Raw genomic sequence first — 17,966 nt, forward strand, 5'->3', positions numbered from 1 at the left:
AAAATATAGAATTAGTTGATACATAAATATGCTTCATATGCTATATTGTTATCGATAATTTACCATAATGTGGGCCTCTTAACCTTGTGACATGAGGGAGTTACTGTGTTTAGCCCTGTATGTGTACTGTAGTTGTCAGATAACAAATCCTACGGTTAGCAGAAATATCTAAAGACAGGAGATATTGCTTATGAATGTTATTTCAATTCTTGCATGACTCGTAGGAATTACAAGGGTGGGTTAGATCCAGAAGCGATACTCTGCAGACTCAAACATTCACACTTCATTCATTCACGAATGAAACAAATAAACATTCATATAAGCAAACACTCAGAAAATTGTGGTTTAGGCCAAAATGGAGGTGATGATAGCCACTCACATTATCTCAATCTTCACAACTGGTATGAATGAAAGGGAACCATTCATATAATTGCCTATTTAAGGCCTGATCACATGTCAATCTGTTTGGGAGAGAGTGTTTGTAACCGTTCAGATTTCGTTGCATGCTAATAAAATGTAGAACAATGTTGGTGCAAGTCGTGTACAGTAACTTCATACAGTCCATTCTTGTACAGTATGTTTGTTTTGTAACTGCTCTATAATTCATACTACAGTGCATTGCACCACATAAACATTACCCATTTTGCTCATTTATGTAAGCTTGTGCACAGTGCTTTTACTGCAGAGACATATTCAAAAAACTTTTCTTTGCATTAGCTTATTGGCAAGCATGACATTTTGAGCACAATGTATCTCACCTAGCTTTTTATATAGACTGGAGCACAGCATGTACTTTTATATAAATTTGGCAAATAACTTTTAAAATAGTAATATGAATGTGCTTATTTGATTGAGAAAAAAACAACCTTTGTGTTAATCCTTAATTACCATGTTAGGATTTTTTGGGATGTATAATTTAACAATAAATAATAGTAATGCTGTCTAATTATAAGTTACAATTTATCCCCTACAACTACACACAAGGTTACCATTAATAGCCAGGTTGCACATTCACATTTCTCTAATTGCTCACTGTGTCATGTATTCAACCAAAGAAATCATTCTTAGATTTAATTTTAATTTCCTTAAAGCAGCAGTCCAAGCTGCCATTTTTTTTTACATTAATTTTTTCCCCTTTCATACAGTATGTGCATCAATACAAGCTACACAATGAAAAGTAATTAGCTAACTTGCCGATTGATTGATCGGCGAAGATTCGACTCGGGATTCACTAAATGGCTGTCAGTGCAGCAGAAGAGCACCAAAGATGCAAAGTGGGGAAGATCATGTGACCAGGCAGTCACTAGATACAATTGGTGCACTGCTAAAGAGAGGGCAGGGCTCAAAAAGTGACAAAAACCCTCCACAGCAAAGCATATAGCAAATGGAAATATTATTGTATGCTTATAATAATAACCCCACACTGATGAGACCCATTAAGGTCGAAATGGCTGTCTGTGGGTGGGTTTTCTGGCTATGCATCTTAACCCTGGCTGTGCTTAAAGCTGTGACCATGCAGCAAGCTTAAGCCTATAGGGAACCATGTTAAAAATGGTTTTGAAGCGAAAGGTGACACTGTGTGTCCATTTGCATGTCATTTCCCAGTATCCCCTGCTGCAGTGGAAGTGCTGTGTGCTGGGTGATAATGGTGAAAGGCGGGGTTGCAGACCTGTTTAAGACATGCAAATGAGCATACAATAATATTTCCATTTGCTATATATATATATATATATATATATTACAGTGTTCGACAAACCTATACATTTGCACGCCCCGGGCGAGTGGATTTAACAGCGTGGCGAGCTCCTATTGGCCCAAGCAGCACACGTGTGGTACTAGGTGGCGAGTAGATTTTTTTGTTCGGCGAGTAGATTTTTTGTTGACTTGTCGACCACTGAATATATATATATATATATATATATATATATATATATATATACTGTCCCGGCCAGCTTTATTCTAAAGCTTGCCGGGTTTAATGCGGGCTAACCGCGGGGCTTTTCTCCGTTTGAAATGGAGTTTCCCGTGCTGCGGCTGCTTCAATAGATAAGCGCTAATGGCGCTTATTATTGAAAGCGCCCGAGGCGCGGGAAAAACGGCCGAAAACGGCCGAAGATTGCCGCGCGCCGTCCGCAGCTATTTTTAACCCGCGGAGGCAGCCGCTTTAGATTAAAGCTGTCCGCCACTGTATATATATATATATATATCTCCATATCTCCACCCCAAATTCCCAAGGTAACTTTCTGTATTGCAAAGGCCTTCCGGAGAGTATAATCAGATCCATGCAACAGAAGGAAGTGTCTGGCCACTGATGTAATATTTTTGAACCCTTCTAAGTCCCTTGTATATATATATATATATACAGACGAGACCACGACTATTCTAAAGCTTGCCTTAAACTAGCGTTTAGCGTTTTTAATATTTCTTATATGCTTGAGGACTCGAAATCTGAACTCTCGTGTGGTCATCCCAATATAGGGAAGACCACATGGACAGGTGATGCAATAAATGACTCCCTTGGTTTTGCATCCAAGGAAGTCTTTTATTCTGAATGTATGGGTTCCAGAGTAGTCAGTAAACACCTCCGTCTGATGCATGAACCTACACGCAGAGCAGTTCATGCATTTGTAAAATCCCTTCTTCTTGAAAGCAGATAGAAATGTTTCTGTAGTATTGGGAACAAAATGGCTCCTAACCAACTTATCCCTAAGGTTGGGAGATTTACAGCTAGTCATGTTGATTCTGTTGCCCAAAACAAGTTTAAGGTCAGGATCAGTCATTAAGACACCCCAGTGGCTCTGCAGTGTATTACGTAACACAGACCACTTTTTATTATGGGTTCCAATAAACCTTATTTGTTTCTTAGTGGTTGTCTTAATTTTGGGCTGCAGAAGAGAGTCCCTAGTTGCTCTGAGACTCCCCTGAAAGCCTCTCTCAACACATCGACGGCTATAACCCCGTTTATAGAATCTATTTTTCATCTCTCCTGCTCTCTCAAGGAAAACTGACTCAGTAGACACATTCCGTTTCAACCGCAAAAAATTGGTTGGAACACCTTTTATCTGGTGTCCTGGATGGAAGCTGGTCGCATGGAGTATAGAATTGGTGGCAGTCCCCTTACGAAAAATGTCCGTAAGGAGACGGCCACCAGGCCCAACACTAATGTATAGATCCAGGAATTCAACCCTCGTTGAGCTGCAGCTGAAAGTCAATTTGATGTTCAAATAGTTGCGGTTGAGGACATCGACAAACTCCGCAAACCCCACGGCAGTTCCTTGCCAGAGGATGAGGATATCGTCGATGTACCTCAACCACAACGATACACACTGTGTATAATGAAGGATAGCTTCAGAAAACACTACCTCTCCCACGACCCCAGGAAAAGATTGACATAGGAGGGTGCGCATGTTGCACCCCTCGCAGTTCCTCTTATCTGTAAATAATATTTATTTTTGAAAATAAAATAGTTGTGTGTAAGAATAAACTGTAACAGATTCAAAATCAAATGTGTGAGTTCAGTGGAGACGTTTTGCATGGACAGATAGAATTTTGTTGCTTGCAATCCATCATTATGATTGATACAAGTATAAAGGGATTCCACATCACAGGCCGCGAGGATGGTCTCCTCGTCGACCGTGATGTGGTCCAGGCGAGACAAAACATCCATCGTATCTCTAATATACGATGGCAACGTCTCCACTGAAAAATGCAAAAGGAATCAATAAATCTGCAGATGGGTTCGCACAACCCCCCTATGCCAGAAACAATAGGTCTCCCTGGGGGGTGGGAGTGGTTCTTATGTACCTTGGGTAACATATAAAAAGTAGGTACCCTGGGAAATCTTGATGTAAGAGCCTAACTGTTACACTGAGTAATAATCTCGTCCAAGACCGCTGACCGTAGAATAAGGTCAAGTTCGGTCTTGAAACGGATAGTGGGATCACATGTAAGCTCTGTGTAACAATTACTATTTTTAAGTTGTTTCATAGCTTCTCGCTCGTACATCACCTTAGGCCAGATGATGACATTTCCACCCTTGTCACTGGGCTTGATGACCACCTCTTTCAGGTCCTGAAGTTCTTTAATTGCCATCATTTCCACCCGTGTAAGGTTGGTATCTCCCATCTGGTCATTGATTTTCTTGAGATCTTCAGCCACCAATTTCGACAACACCTCAACCTGCGGACAAGTTTGCCAGGGTGGAAAAAAAACTGACTGTGGTTTTAAGTGAGAGAGAAAATCTTTCTCTTCTATTTGATGTATTCCCTGGTCATCCAAAGGAGAATCTAAGTCCTGTAAGGCAGCTGAGTATTCCAGTGTATGAAATCAACATTAGAGCCTTCCAAGGTGGTGATCTTTGAAAAATGCTTAAACAAAAGTAATTTCCGGCAAAATAAATTAAGGTCCTTTATCCATTCAAAATGGTCCATACAGGAGGTTGGGGAGAAGGACAAACCTCGTTTCAAGACACTGGATTGATGTTCCGATAGAATCATACTAGAGAGGTTTACAAGTGTTAATTCGCTCTTAGAATCCATGTCTGTCACTGTAGGAGGACATGTAAAGAGGTACACAATTGAGACTGTTTTACGGTGAAATTAAAACAAGGCTTTATTGTGGTTGTCGCTTTAAACACAGCAAAAATCAACATAAGAGAATAAGCCAAACAAAAAAAACCTATCTCTGTTTTGGAGACTATCTACACATGTAGCTCAGCCCTCTCTGACTGGGTTGGTTAGCTAAGCTATTTACCAGCCCCAAATCATGGAGACATTTATCAATACACATAGACTTAGATAATAGTCTTATACGAAAAGTCTTATCTGTTAGCTGGGCTGCTGTAGGGGAAGCTTCTCTGCTCTCTTGGAACTGCACCCTTGTGTGCACAGGAAATGTCAGGCTCCAAGTTTAGAATCTTGTTCCCTTTGTCTTGTGGTCAGCTTGTCGCTCAAGACATCTGTCCTTCCTTGGTTCAGCCCAGCTGTGGAGTAAGGAATCTCTGCTCTGTCTCCTAGTTCAGCTCAGGTGTGAGCTAAGGAGTCTCTCTTCCTGACTCAAAGGCAGACTTTTTCTACCACCTGCAATCAGCCAGGTGGTGTTAGTTAATTGCCTACCAGCAGTTAACCACCACACTGCTGGATTAGAGGCACATTTGTGAACAGGGATAAATCCTCTGTTACAGTTACTCATTTTGTTTTGTGAGTGAGAATTGTGCGTCCTCGTAATTCTTTTTGCTCCCCTCCTTGTCCTCCTCCTTGAGCTGTTGGCCTTGCTCCTGTGTCTAAAAAAGATAACCTATTTGATTGTTGTTGCTCGGGAACCGAATTTTCAACATCGGAAGATTCTAAATCAGACGCTGAGATCCCAGATGATAAAGAGACAGAATTAGTGTGTGTTTTGGTCCTGTTTTTTTTGCCTGTACGCTTCCCCTTAGGCCACTTATAAACTGAGGATGTTCTATAATCTTCCTAATCGCGTTCAAATTTACGTTTATTGAAAGCGATAAGATCCTTTTCATATTTCTCTAAATCACTTTCTATCTTCTTAAATTGTTGTATCTCTATTTCAGTAAGATCCTTTTCAATAACCTCTATTTGCTTCGTCACCTCTAACACTCTCACTTGATCATGTTCTATGAGAATGTTAAGTAGCTCAAAGGAGCAGGTACTCAATGTCTCCTCCCACCTTTGTTTAAGGGGAAGTTCGACGAATTCGAAAGAGGGAAAGGTTTGTAAACGGAGACCTCTGGGTATGAATTTATACAGTATATATTTTTCCAAAGCCGTTTTATTCCACCAGGAACGTTTCTGGGAAAGTTGTTTTAGAGTTTTTATTTTCTCACCACTCATAGGGGTTTGTGAGTCAACGGCTTGGGTATGCCCCAATGGATTAACGCTAAAAGCCTCATTAGCATAGGCCAATCGATGTTCTTCACGGGCAAAAAAATCCATTAAAATATTTCGTGACAAGGAAAGTCAGGGGAGCTGGGATCTAAGAGACTGCCTAGGCAGTATATATGAGAGTCGAGAGAAAGAACAGACCCCGCATCCACAAGACTGCACAATATAGGTAACCAACAAACTGACTTAATAATATATATACTCAATAAGTATGTCAGTGGTGCTATAGGGCCAATAATAAATGAACAGAAGAGAAAAGAAGCCCACGAAATAAGCACTCTGGTATACCGTTGGCAATATCAAAATTACATAAGTTTATTAGATGTCACAAAAAAGGATAAAAGATAGCACAGAAATATATATATATATATATATATATATATATATGAATGAAAGAAAAAGAGAAAAAAACAGGCGCACACCTAGTGCATTAAAGTAAAACAAACAATTTATGGAACATTAAAAAAGACAAATGCCCACTCACAAGTTAAACGGTAAAATAAAGCAGTTATGAGATTGGCTCTCATATGCCAGCAGTAGCGTCCGGATCAGCAATGGAGACCTGTCCTGCACGTGTGGCTCAGTCTCCTTCACCGGAAGTGACGTCCTCCCGGTCGTGTGCCCCGCAAAAGGAAATCCCTCCGGGAACCACAGGAACCACAGCCTGTGTCCTAGCTTGCTTGCGTCTGGTTGCTGCACTACCAGGAGTGGTAAGGATGTGTCCGCTTTTCTTATCTGGCTCGCCGCTCTCACACTGCAATCCAAATAGTCCGTGATAGCTGTATTCAGTGGGAAAGTGCCTCCTCCGTCTTAACCACGCCCAACGCGTTTCGTCATCAAAGATGACTTCTTCAGGGGATGCCCATTGGCTGTGACCCCACAGTACTTATAGCAAGGTCAATTTGCATACACAATTAGGATAACAATTGAATCGTTAATTACATGATTTGATTCACTCCATAGGTCTAAAATTACCTTATTGCTTTGATTCTTATGGAATGATTATAAAGACACCACTACTTTTGCAAAAGATGAAACATAGCTCATTTGTATCTGTATATAGTTTACTTAAATGGTTTATCACAAACTAAGGAATGAATTAGGATAGAATTCAAATTGATAGTTGTAATTGGACTTAGATAACAATTGTGATAGCTAGATAGAATGTTTAGACATATAGTTTGTAACTTAAATAAATTAATTGATGATAAATTACCACAAAATTTGATTTAACTATTGATTTCTAAATTTAAATCTAATTACTCAAATTTTCAAGAGTTGGAAAAGGATAGTAACAGTGAGTATTGAAATACCTAGTTTTCCTAACATATCATTTAACATGGCAAACAATAAATATTCCATTGCAGGATAAATCCAACCACAGTGAATTACACATCCATACCTGTAATTGAATCATTAATGCAAAAATAGATAACTATCTGAATCAGAGGTACAGCAATAGTTGTTACTTACCAAGGACAGAAGAAATATCAAAACGATATGTAGAATTTTTTGTGTGTTGTATCTATTATTGTACCTTATGTAAGTGTGAATGTATAATAACTATAATAAATAGTATATAATAAGTGTGAAATAACCGTGTTGAATATGCGGATGTGAATTATATGTATGTGAATGTAACTATTAAAAAAGTGTATAAATGATAACTATGAATTATTGTTATTTGTGTATGTATGTAAATAAAATATTATTTATGTGTGTGAACTAATGAAATGATTAAGTGAAACAGTTAGACCACTTCCTGGACCTGAATAGACACATCAACAATGTGATGCAATATAATATACAGTGAACCAAAATAATTTTATTGGACAATACATATAAAGATCTGACATGTCACTGTAGTTCAGAGGGAGTGCTACCAGAGCACTCAAACCAGACCTCCGAAGGATCACCCACTTTGAGAGATCACACTATAGTGCTAATGTCTATATGATCATTATGTCCCTTTGGATATAATGTATCCAAAATATACATCCAGTAAGTCTCCCTCATACACAGTCTTTTGAAACGATCCCCACCCATATAGGTGGGAGGGATAAATTCAATGCCCATAACTCGTAGGGACCTAGGATCTTTTGAGTGTTCATTACAATAGTGGCGGGAGAGGTTGTGTGTTTGGCACCCATTTATTATGTTTCTTCGATGTTCTAAGAACCTCGTGCTTAAAGCTCTTGATGTGCGGCCTACATATTGTAGACCACACTCACATGATATCAAGTAGATAACGTATTCACTGAGACAATTAATGTACTCTGCTATATCATGTGAGGTGCCATTAGAGTAGGATTTAAATTTATTTGTTTTAATCAAATGTTTGCACGTTAGACATCTGCTTCTCCCGCATCCAAAGTTCCCCTTAACCCTAATAGGGACAGAACCATCCATTTTCAAATTATTGACTACCTTAGATGTTTTTAATTTGCTAGGAGCAATTATGGTTTTGATACTCCTCGCTTTCCTAAAGATAACAGGAGCATGTTTAGGCAAAAGATGACCAATTTCTGGATCGCTGACCAGAATATTCCAATGGTCATTCATTATTTTTTTAATCTGTATGGCAGACTGGTTAAATTGTGTAATAAATTTAGGCCCTGATCCATGGGATTTAACCTCATTTTTAATTTTTGTTTTTCTTTTTGATTTTTCCAGCAAAGGTGCACGATCCAGTAAGCTGGCATCTAAAAAAGATTTATTAACAATTGCCATATCGTAGCCTTTCTCCTGAAACTTAGATGAAAGATCTGTGCCCTGGACATAGAAATCTTTGTCCAAGGAACAGTTGCGTCTCAATCTGTGGAACTGACTCTTTGGAACATTATCTAACCATTTTTTGTAATGATTGCTACCATACTGTAGGTAGCTGTTTGCAGCCACAGTTTTAAAATGCGTTTTGGTCTGAATGACATTCTGAGGACCCACAAATAACTCTAGATCTAGAAATATTATAGTATCTGGGTGAATATTGTATGTGAATTTCAACCCCATTTGGTTATCATTGAAGGATTCCAAAATCCCCTCCAAGGTGCCCCTCTCACCATCCCAAATAATAAGGATATCATCTATGAAGCGGCCATAGAAAACCAAACCCGCCCCCAGCACAGCATCCCCCCACACATGGGTACTCTCCCACAGTCCCATATAGAGGTTAGCATAGCTGGGAGCAAATTTGGCCCCCATGGCCGTTCCACAGATTTGCAGATAATACGTATTTCCAAAAAGAAAATAGTTATGATTCAACATAAATTGGATACATGCTAAAAGGAAAGACCGTTGTGAAGGGTGCAAATTAAGATCTAATTGTAAAAAGTGACTAATTGCCTGGATACCCTTTAAGTGTTCAATACAGGTGTAGAGTGAAGATACATCACAAGTGACCCAGTGATAGGTATCCTTCCACTTGATGTCAGAGATGGAGTCAATGACATGCAACGTGTCCCGTATGTACGAGCGCAATTTGATGACGTAAGGCTGTAGATAGTAATCCACATACTGGGACACGTTGGACGTCATCGAGCCAATCCCTGACACAATAGGCCTCCCTGGTGGTTTAACTATATCTTTGTGCAATTTAGGAATGTGATAGAAAATAGGGGTTCTAGGGTGTTTGATATATAAAAACCTGTGCTCTAATTTCGAAATAATTCCCTCAGAGAATGCACATTGGAGGAGACCCCGGAACTCCAACTGATAACCTTCAGATGGATCCTCAGTAAGAATTTGATATGATGTGGTGTCAAGGAGGAGGCGATGGGCCTCACAGAGATAATCCGCCCGATCCTGCAGGACAATCGCCCCCCCCTTGTCTGCTTGCCGAACAATTAGATCATTGTTATTTTTTATATTCATTAAAGCTTGATTTTCTTCTTTAGTGAGATTGTTAAATTTCAGTTCCACATTGTTAAGACACAACTGTTCTAGGTCTCTCAGGACCACTGTATAAAAAGTTTCAATAAAGTTACCCTTAGATTGATAAGGGAAATATGTCGATTTTGGGACAAATGGTGATGGTTTACAACACAATGGAATGCCCTGATCTACTTCAATTGGGCTTGAATTGGAATCTAGTAGTGGATTAAAAACATCCTCATGTATAGTAATATCCAGAAGTGAATTATTACTTAAGTCCTGATTGTCTAGTATTGTTCTTTTTATGGATGGATCCATAAGTATATCGGTAACACCAAAATTTTGAGTGTTATTGTGTCCATTCCCTATTTGGTCTGATTCCATCAAAAATGAAGTCAGAGCATTTATACATTCTCTTTCTTGTGTATTAAATACAGATCCCGAATTGTCATCCCCCTTTAGGGTGAAGTGTCGCATCAGGGTTAACTTACGGATGTATCTATTCAGGTCCACGAATAGGTCGAACCGATTAGGTGTGCTGTTGGGTGCATATGAAAGACCTTTAGCTAACAAGGATATGTGATGTGAAGTGAGTGTATGTGATGACAAATTGTAAATACCATATTCATGTGGTGTATCTACCATCATCTTTATTTTCTTCTGTCCTTGCTTTTTTGCTCCTCCTCTGACTCCCCTGAATCTCTTTTTCTCCGGGGTAGTTGTTGGTTCTGTTTCTCCCATAGTGGAAATCTCTTTTCCGTTTCTCTCTGTTCTAAAAAAGAGGTGGATTTGTTAGATTTGGTAGGTGAGTTTGACCCTTTAGTAATAGTTTTTGATCTTGCCCCTTCTCTATGTTCCACTGCAATTTGTTCATGGGATTCCCCATTGTCCTCACAACCGTCCCCCAACACAGAGTACCGATTGGAGGTGGAACAACTTGCAGAGGAAGTAGTAGAAGGGACCTTGTGATATTCCTTCTCTTTTCTATCCATTCTAGCTTCTTTAATTAAAGTGATAATTTCATTTTTTTCTTTCTCATTAGATATGGGTTTTTTATTTGGTTTAGAATCTCTATTTTCTTGTCTGTACCCTGAATTGGATCTCCCATATCTCCGATGTTGGAAAGAGTCACCCTTCCTTCTCCAATTTCTAACTCTATCATTTGCGTAGTCATCCTTATCACGTTTGAGTTTATTGGTTTTTCTCTCTATGATTTCTTTCTCAAATGACAACACCCTTTTGTGTACTGTTTCATCCAAACGGACGAATTCCTCTGTTCCTTCAAATGATTTAATAGTTTCTTGTACTCGGGCTATTTCTTTCCCTACTTTCTCTAATCTTTCTTTTCTGTAAGAGATTAAGAGGTTAATAAGTGACACTGAACATGTTTCCAAAATGGCATTCCATTCTTTAGTAAATGTTTCAGGTGCCTCAAATGTAGGTTTTTTTGTTATTCGCAAACCCCTTGGGACTAACTTGATGTCTATATAGTTCTGCAGAGAAAGTAAGTCTAACCAATTCCTTGTTTCATCTTTCGTGTAGTTTTCCAACTCCTGAAAATTATTTTTGAGATCTATATTACTCTCTACAATGCCAGTGGTGTCTTCATTTACAATGTTTGCAAGTTTATTCCTTCTAGCTAAACGTATATATATATAGAAACCCTGTCTTCCCATGAGAGAAGGCACAAAAGCAGCAACACTCAGATAAAGCAAAAAGACATATATTAGCAGTTACAAAACAGCACACTATAAACCCAACGTTTCGGTCCTAGGCAGGATATATATATATATATATATATATATATATATATATATATATATATATATATATATATATATAACAACCAATGCTTCCCAAGCAAGAAAGCAAGAAACAGCACTCAAAAGGTAACTCAAACAACTGTATTAGTCAAATACACAAGCAACACTTAGATCCAACGTTTTGGTCCAGAAAGGACCTTCCTCAGGGGCGTACAAGTGGACAATGGCACTCAGAAGACCTTTATACCCATAGTGCACCAAGTGAAATCAATTAGAGGGAACCAATTGAGCAATCAAGGAGATCCAAGGCAGCAAGCAACACAGGTGTGCGGCGGCCATCTTGATTGGCAGAGGTGAGTCAACATGCTATAACATACAGTCCTTATGCGCATGCTCGTGTGAGTAGGGTGTCTGTCTCTAGTAGGGAATGATGGTGTCCTCTGTTGCCAGGCAGCGTGAGCTAAGCGTCTAGTTGCCATGGAAGCCAATTGTGAACATCGCGCATATGCATAACCCTGCGCAGTCAGTCGGGACCCGCCGTCTCAGCACCATTAGCGTGAGTGCCCGTAATAACATGGACTCTCCCTGTAAACAAAACAAGTGGGGGAATACCCAGCAACAGGCCCACTGTCCATTTAAGAAAACCAAATAATAAAATTAACTCCTATTCCCTTTAGGGAAAGCTAACTACACCGTAGCTTCCGCCCTCACTAACTGCATGGCCAGCTAAGCTGGTTTCAAACAATCCAGGAGGAGCATATATGGGACAAAAAGAAAGAAAGACGCAAAATTTAAGTGCAGATGTATTAACAATGTGGTTAAATGTAGAATATAATCTAACCACATTGTTAATACATCTGCACTTAAATTTTGCGTCTTTCTTTTTGTCCCATATATGCTCCTCCTGGATTGTTTGAGATCTGTCATACTTCTTGGAACCCGTGAAACAGGTCCCACCAGAGGGTTTGAGCTGGGTTATAATTTCTTTATTTCATAGCACTTATTCTGATTTGCACTTGTTATTATTTGCACATTGAATATTATTTTCACATTGAAGTTGTTTGCACCTCTTTCACTATTTTTCACAGCTAAGCTGGTTCCCATGCCAAAACATGCCCTGGCATATGCAACAATGTAACACAGTCTCTGCATACAATAGTAATGGTTTTACTTATCTTAGTCCTTATGGAGAAGACATCCCTGCATCATGCAGGATCTTGCATCCTTTCCTTCTTAGGGGAACTCGGCCCCACCTGAGCTCAGAGAAACTCTCCTCTGTAGGTCCTCTTTAACCAGCTTCTGCAGCTGGGGAGCACTTCTATATCCCCCTTCTATGGGGAAAACAGTCTCTCACTCTGCGACTCTCAGCCTGGCTCTCTCACATGGCATCATTCTATGTTTGCCTTAAACACTTCCTTATTCACTGAGGGAGTCCATCCTGATTAATTAGTCAGCACCTGAAACAGCCATTTCATGGGGGATTAACTCTGTGTGAGCTGGAAAACACATTTACCGCACTGTTCCAGCAGCTAGAGATACCTGATGGTATCACAATATATATTAGTGTCAAAAGGAGTGCTTCTGAGCATGGCCAAATGTATACAACAAAAGACAGAAAAGCCAATGCTACATCCAATGTGACAAAAATACTTCAATATTCTCTTGAGTAAGGGTCATTTAGTTAAACCATTTGGCCAAAGCGTTATTAGCCTGCAAACCTCGTCAAGGCATGATCAGTAAGCAGGTCCTAACACTAACTGTGAAAGTTAGTTGTTTGGAGGTTAGTGGCTACTCCTCCCAGGATTTAAGCTCACCCTATCCCACTTTTTAAGTTGCAGGTTATTTCATGTTTCAATGTGGACAGACCCACTGCGGTCATTCTCCCTCCAGCAGAGGTAAATGAGAATTTTCACAGTTAGTGTTAGGGCCTGCTTACTGGTCATGCCTTGACGAGGCTTGCAGGCCTATAACGCTTTGGCCAAAGGGTTTAACTAAATGACCCTTACGAAAGATAATATTGAAGTATTTCACTATGTATTTTTGTCACATTGGATGTATAGTAGCATTGGGCTTTTTTGTCTTCTAGTGTTCCATTATGAACTGATATGTGTTGTAAGAGTTTTAAAACCATCAGAGGGCTATGTACAGATTGACTAGTCTTCCCACAGCCCCAGGGAAGGAACAGCCACTGGCAGCCTCAGTGGGTGCATTTTAGTATGTGAGAAGCTTTCCCCACAGTCAAGGACAGCCACGGTTGTTTTCCCCTTGGCAAATCCCAGCCACGGGAAAAGTTAGTCAGCATACATATGTATGAAATGTTCAATATTAACTTTTGCTGACTCGTTTGTTTAATTCAGTATGAACTTTAAAATGACTGGCGCACTGTGCATTACACAACTCTTGCAAATATTTTCTTAGTATGTTTAAGGTGCATCATGTACTTTGGGACACTGCATACAACATTTTGCAAAGCTAAGCAATACATTGCAGACCCCTCTGGCAGCATAATGATTCAATCAAAATTAAAGCATTTAGCAGTATCTTCCATAGGAGTCAGACATTCAATTAAATAATGAATGATGGGGTGAGAGGCTCACGGGCTGGATGGTAACTCCACTCATGAATGCCACTATTAATTAAAAAAAAATTAAATTTTAACTATTCATTGTTATTAGTGTTTTAATTATGTAAAAACATGCTTCTGTTTGGGTTTTTTAGCCTTCTGTCCTATTGATTTTACTTTCCCTCTGGTATAATTTCTGAATCTGAGGGAAACGCGTCTCTTTGTACATAAAGTAGAGATAAAGTAGAGATAAAGGAGACGTGTCTGGTCCCTACTGGAGCCTGAGTATACCTATCAATGGTTAAATGTTTTCTAGAGAGATTAGGTCAGGGTAATCTTGCCATATTAAATCTTCAAAAACATGCAGGAAAAGGTGGCTAAACATTTAATCATTTTATGAAGCATTTCTCACTTAAAGTAATCCAGTATTCGTCTTCTTACTGCCCAGGTTTAAGAAGTTGGCTTCCTCTTCATTTTAATTCCATTCAACACTTGTACAATGGTTTATGTGAGCCCCTTAATGCCCCCCGATCAGCCTTACAAAATTCATAACTTCGTATCTGTTCTACTGCACATTTTTGGTTTTAGTACAGTGGCGAGAAAAAGTTTGTGGACCCCTTAGGATTTTCACATATTTCAAACCTAAAATGTTATTAGATCTTAATCTAAATCCTAATAATAGATAAAGATAACCTGATCAAACAAATGACACAAAACATGATACTTTTTCAACATTTATTTATCCACAAATGATTTAACATTCAATATCCATGTGTGAAAAAGTATGTGAACCTTTAAATTCAGTACCCGGTGGCACCCCCTTGAGCCACAATGACTTCAACTACTGTAAGTGTTTCCTGTAACTGCTGGTCAGTCTCTCCCATTTGTTTTGAGGGATTTTGGCCCATTCCGCCTTACATTCTTCCCCATTTCGATGGGGTTTAGGTTCGGACTTTGACTAGGGCATTTTAAAATGTGGAATTACTTCTGCTGTGGCCATTCTTTTGTAGATCTGCTTGTATGTTTAGGATCATTGTCTTGCTGAATGACCAACTTTCGCTTCAGCTCATGGATGGATGGCCTGACATTCTCTTCTAGAATCTTCTGATACAATACAGACTTTATGGTTGTGTTAATGATGGCAAGCCATCCAAGTCCTGAGGCAGTAAAGCATCCCCAAACCATCACACTTCAACCATCATGCTTGATGGATGGGATGAGGTTCTTATGCTCAAATGCAGTGTTTGGTTTTTGCCAAACATAACGTTTCTTATTGAGGCCAAAAAGTTCCACCTTTGACTCATCTATCCAGAGAACATTGTTCCAGAAGTCTTGTGGATCATCTACTGTATGTGCTCTTTGGCAAACTTGAGATGGGCAGCAATGTTCTTTTTAGATAGCAGAGGTTTCTTCCTGGCTATCCTTCCATGAACACCATTCTTGTTCAGTCTTTTTCTGATAGTTGAGTTATGAATACTCACATTACCAAAGGCCAGAGTGGCCTGCAGATACTTGGATGTTACTCTGGGTTTTCTTGTAATCGGTTTCAGACTGGTTTTGATTCAAGAAGGTTATCATGGAAAAACTATGGAAGTTCTGTAATTATCATTGGGGTTCACAACATTTTTCTCTCCACTGTAGATTCTTTTGTAGTGAAAAGCCCACCTGTGTACTATTTCAAAAATGCAAACCAGAATATTCTTGAACACTAAATTTTCCTATAATTCACCAGTTAAAAAAATTATCAGGTGAAAAATATGTAAATAAAAATCCAACCCAGCAAAAAATCCATGCACATTGTAATATGCAAAGAAAATAAATTTTGCTTATTTGTTTATTATTGTTTTTAAATCCTCCTTAAGTTAAATCTGCTGTGAAGCGCTATGTACATTAATTGCGCTATTTCAATAAAGACAAACATACATACATACTTACAAATATTTGAAAACTTTAAGTGTTGGTGGTGGAGAGTAGGTTTTTAAATACGTAACAGGTAAATACGCTTCTGCTGCTTGCTTAGTACACTTGAATAGTTAATAACTCTGGCTGTGCTGCTCAAATCTTTGGGTTAGATCCTCAGAGGTCTGTTCATTTTTTTTCAAAACGTTATTTCCATTTAACGTATCAATATCCGTAATGTGTGTCCCCATAGAGGATACGCATTACACTGAGAAATACCCTTGCATTCACCTGAAAAATAGCGAACTTTTAACAGACGTATTGCCTCCTCATATGAAAATCCTATGGTAATGAGCAGTTTAACTAACAATTGAGATCCTCAGACATTTGTATGTTGTGGCATTTAATATCTCTCTTTGGCGAGGATTTATCAAAGCATGATGCAGGATATCATGCCCGTTCTTTGACTTGAATAGCAGTAACCGCCAGAACAGGGGAGATACCCCACATCTCGCTTTGATAAATCTTAGCATTAGGTCCCTATTCAATCTGTTGTGAAACTTCTAGTGCTAAAGTGGAGTTCCTCTCCATTCAAATGAATACAACTTATCCAGCACAGGGAAGTGACTTTACAGCATATTGAATATGGGTCTTATAGACAGTGCTTCTTCACGTTGATAAACCATAACCTGTTTTATACTCTCTTTTATTTTAAGTTGATAGACTGTTGGATTAAAAAGTGTCAAAACCTAGAGATTCCTATCAGCCCAAAATTCAGCCTGATAAATATTTTGGGCGATGCCTATGAAATTCGCCAGTGGAATACGGATGGCTTGCCACGAGATCTTGTTTCAACAGAGAATGGTATTCTAGTGACTCGTGGAAGACGTTGGCCCCTAATGATTGATCCACAAGATCAGGTAAAAAAAATAGAGCCTATTGTATTATATTATGTGAAAAATTATTGCATGTATCTAGAGAGGATGAGTAATGATGTTAACAGGCATTTTCAATCTAAACAATTATATTATTAAGATTACTAGATGTTTATTTGAAATTAAGGGCAATTTATTATTTTTCACCCAACGTTACAAAACTGTCAAGTTGAAAATATAATGAATGGGCCCCGCTCCTGTTTGACTATAGATCTTCGTAATGTTTGAGGTTTTGTTTTCACAAATTTATGTCAAAATTAAGATTTACCTGTTTTCTTTTTAAAATAAAAAAATAATGCTTAGCCTATATTATTTCAGTAAAGACCATTTTTTGGGAAATAATTAATAAATGAGTGCTTTAAACAGTAAATATAAAACACCAAAGCTCACTGGATTCCCTGTTGCACATCTTCAGATACTGTGTTCTCAAAAAAAAAACTTGATAAAAGTTACTTGTAACGAGGTCAGCATTGGAAAAAATTACAATTATGTCTATTTTGCACATTTTCCTGAAATAAGCAGCTTTGCTTAGGAGAAAAAAATTGAATATTGTGTGAATTATGTCAAATGTAATGCAATTTAACTTTTAATTTGACATACTAATAAATCTCTAATATTAGGAAAACTTTTCTCAGTAGTGATTAAAAGCTTGCTAAAACCAAGTTTGAGTGGGGAAACCCTATCATTAGCTCGTGAATAATTGTTGAAATGTTTGTCACAGGCAAATCGTTGGATAAGAAATAAAGAAACCAAAAATGGTTTGAAAATCATTAAGCTTACTGATGTCGGTTTCCTCAGGACACTTGAAAATGCCATAAGACTTGGTTTACCTATTTTACTGGAAGAGGTGTGTATGTCTTTTACTTGGGTATTCAGAACTCAGTATTGTAGTATTCATGAGATATACAAGACAACAAACGGTGAGCTTATATGACCACACTATAATCCCATGCTTGTCAGCCGGCACTTTTAACCCTTCCTCCCCCCCGTACACCTTATTTACTGCAGCCTCTTCCAACAGACTGCACACAACTGC

General features: G+C 38.7%; 1 protein-coding gene across 4 annotated transcripts in view; it reads left to right on the plus strand.

Annotated features, from left to right (window-relative positions):
• Positions 1–17,966, plus strand: part of DNAH6 (dynein axonemal heavy chain 6) — a 448,872-nt gene that overhangs the window by 317,147 nt on the left and 113,759 nt on the right. For all 4 annotated transcript variants that reach the window (XM_075607019.1, XM_075606995.1, XM_075607010.1 and 1 more), the window contains 2 exons: positions 16,712–16,915; positions 17,652–17,777. In XM_075607019.1, coding sequence (XP_075463134.1) covers positions 16,712–16,915; positions 17,652–17,777 — 330 coding nt within the window. The remainder of the gene's footprint in view (positions 1–16,711; positions 16,916–17,651; positions 17,778–17,966) is intronic.

The sequence above is a fragment of the Ascaphus truei genome, chromosome 1, assembly GCF_040206685.1.
Source record: "Ascaphus truei isolate aAscTru1 chromosome 1, aAscTru1.hap1, whole genome shotgun sequence".
Classification (NCBI taxonomy): domain Eukaryota; kingdom Metazoa; phylum Chordata; class Amphibia; order Anura; family Ascaphidae; genus Ascaphus; species Ascaphus truei.